General features: G+C 51.7%; 1 protein-coding gene across 1 annotated transcript; it reads right to left on the bottom strand.

The window, feature by feature from the left end:
• Window positions 1-273: 273 nt before the first annotated feature.
• Window positions 274-1,437, bottom strand: LOC119432454 (N-acetyllactosaminide beta-1,3-N-acetylglucosaminyltransferase 3). The gene has a single exon (XM_037699617.1). The coding sequence runs from the start codon at window positions 1,435-1,437 to the stop codon at window positions 274-276; it is 1,164 nt and encodes a 387-aa protein (XP_037555545.1).
• Window positions 1,438-2,751: the final 1,314 nt, after the last annotated feature.

Genomic DNA, 2,751 nt, shown 5'->3' with positions numbered 1-2,751 from the left:
GGAAAATGCATGATACATACACGAAAGGAGACGTGGACCCGGAGTATAAGGTGCACATCATTAAATTAGTAAACATCTTCGTGGTGCAAATGGATTTTGGCGGGAACAAAGTGGCGTTTTATTGCCGTAGACCTGCCATATTCTAGATTGGCTTACCATGTGACTTTATCGTGTATGAGGTTGTATTCGCTGTAAACATTGGCCAGCCCACTCATAAACGTGTCGACCGTAAACACAAGGCAATGTTCTTCTGCACCGATGCTTGGAAGAAAATTATTCGGGTGCTTGCAAGTACAAGAAAGAATCTTGTAGGGCGCGGCGTGTCCTGTGAAAATCGAGTCGGTACAGCTTGTCTTCAAGTCGGTATGACAAGTTTAATGGGTGCCGGCCAGTAGTCTGCATCATGTGCTTCCAGAGCATCAATCCCCACTGCGCTCTGCGGTCAATGGAATTTCCGTACTCAAAGAACTCGTGCGTGAATATCACTTTCCCTTCCAGCATAGCTTCGGTCTTGTCCGATGTACTCCAATCCATCCTGGCGTTAATAAATATGTGCCCCACGTTGGCGAACAAGGCGAGTTGTCCGGTCACGTAGGCGTCGTCTGTGGCGAAAGCCCTTACAATCTTGGAGGCTCTGAATAGCTTCCGCATCGTGTCTACCGTCATGATCACGGAGCGACCCGAACAGAACAGAGGGTAATTGTCTTGGGCGAGGTCGTCCTCGCGGATGCAGAACCTATGGAATGACTCGCGGTACACCTTATTCCTCAACCAAACGAAGCAGTGCATATAGCTCTTATTACGCGGCAGCTCTTTTTCCAGGTATCGCCGGAGCTCGAATGGGTGTACGCCGACGTCGTCGTCTATCTTGACGATGCTTCGCACGTTGGGACAATACTCGATCACCCACCTCATGCCCCCGATGAACTTGTGCAGTACGGTCAGGAGAGTGTCGTTGTACGGCAGCATCACCATGTCTCCCATGACCTTCGCCTCGAGCGCCGTCCAATGCCTCACCGCCAGGTCATCGGTTTCGCCAACAAAGAAGACGACTGTCCAGTTGAAGAATTTCGTAGCCGCCTCTTCGAAGAGAGTGGCACGCAGGTGGGCGCGGTTCTGCCAGCTTCTCGGCGCAGTGTGCACGAAGAATAGTGTGTCTAGAGGTTGGCTGCAAAGTTGGCGGACCGCCCAGCCTCCGCTGTGCCATCCCATTTCCATTCCTTGTGCGTCGTGACCGTCCAGCGAATCGATCCGGTACGGGCAGTGCCGCTTTGTTGACAGCGTTGCGTCGCTTTGCTGCTGCGCGTCCTTTCGCGCGTCTTGAGAGTGTAGAGATGTATCCAGCAGCGTCGGCTGGCGTTGCTGGGCTGCTGCAAGAAGGGATGACGTCGCCATCTTCCACTCCATCAATTGCGTGAGGAGCACGACGCTTACCATGGTCGTCGCAGTGATGACGAGGAAGACCACTTTTATGCGTCTCTGTGAAAGTGATATCTTCATGATGAACGGCGTCCACTCTTGCTTGCGTAGATGTAGAGCCTTACGTATGATGTGCGTTAATGTTGAGTCCTGTTCTGGATGGAGATCATTGGGATATATATTGTTGCGTTCCACGCTGTTGTTGCTGTTGTTGTTGTCCTGAGTGGTTGTGGCGTTCCACGCTCTAGATCGACACCTCTTTTTCTTCGTCTTCTGAGCCCCTCATAGCACATGTCGACGTTAGTGGATATGTCGAGAGCAATGATATTTCTGATATTTATAAAACGAAGAAAGAAATGGGAATAAAAAAAGTAGAGGTTTGTAAAGAATGCATAATGAGAAAGTGTAATTCTTTTACTGTTAAATAGAGTGGGGTTTTATAAAGACGTGGAGCCTTTTCTTACACTGTAAAATACAGGGATGCTGACCTTAAAAAGAAGCATTTGGATTTAAACAAAAAGTGAGCTTAAAGCGAGTTATTTAGTTATTCACCCCCTGAATACGAAAATCGCTGTTCAACAGTCGTGAAGCAGCTCAACTTGCTTTAATTGATCAAAACCGAGCGGCAGCGGTTGTACAGGATGCCGCGGTGTGGATAAGGGGCTTTTATTCGCGAAAACGATCTGCCGACGACAAGTCCTACAAACATCGTTACCAAGTCCCCTTCGTGGTGAGACAAACAAGACGGCGTAGAAAGCGCGCCAAGAAACGCCTGCAGGCCCAGGAAGGTCTGACATCACGGGATTCCAGTGTGGCACCACCGGCGAGAACGCGCTCTCTCTCGCCAGCAATCGCAGACCGTTTACCCTCCGTTTACCACTCAAGGCGCCGTAGCCGCTCCAGGAGGAGCTCTCGCTCCCGCGGACGCTCTCGCTCCAGGGGGCGCTCCCGCTCTAGGGTGCGCATCCAAGAGGCTCCCACCACCTGGGCGGATCGAGTCAAGCCAAGGCCGGCGCAACAGCCAGCACAGGTAACGCACGTGGCACTGCCAGAACAAAAGGAAGACCCTAGGGTCGCCTTTCTAATTCAGGAGAACGCTACCTTGAAAGCTCAGCTTCAGCAGATGAGGGTCGAATTCGAAGCTCTTAGGAATTCAGCACAGCCCCCGGCGCGGCCTCCGTCAGCGGAGCGGCGACGAGCTAAGCGGAAGATAGGTCCGGAAGGAGAGGTTGCGGCGGCGTCCGACTCGGTCGTCCTTGAAGCAATCAAGCAATTGCAAAAGTTGGTTGTGCGGCAAGCGGAATGTTCTGACCTCGTAGCACGTAAAGTCGC

The sequence above is a fragment of the Dermacentor silvarum genome, chromosome 11 (genome assembly GCF_013339745.2).
Source record: "Dermacentor silvarum isolate Dsil-2018 chromosome 11, BIME_Dsil_1.4, whole genome shotgun sequence".
NCBI lineage: Eukaryota > Metazoa > Arthropoda > Arachnida > Ixodida > Ixodidae > Dermacentor > Dermacentor silvarum.
Note: the sequence above shows the minus strand (reverse complement) of the source record. Positions and strands in the feature narration are given on the sequence as shown.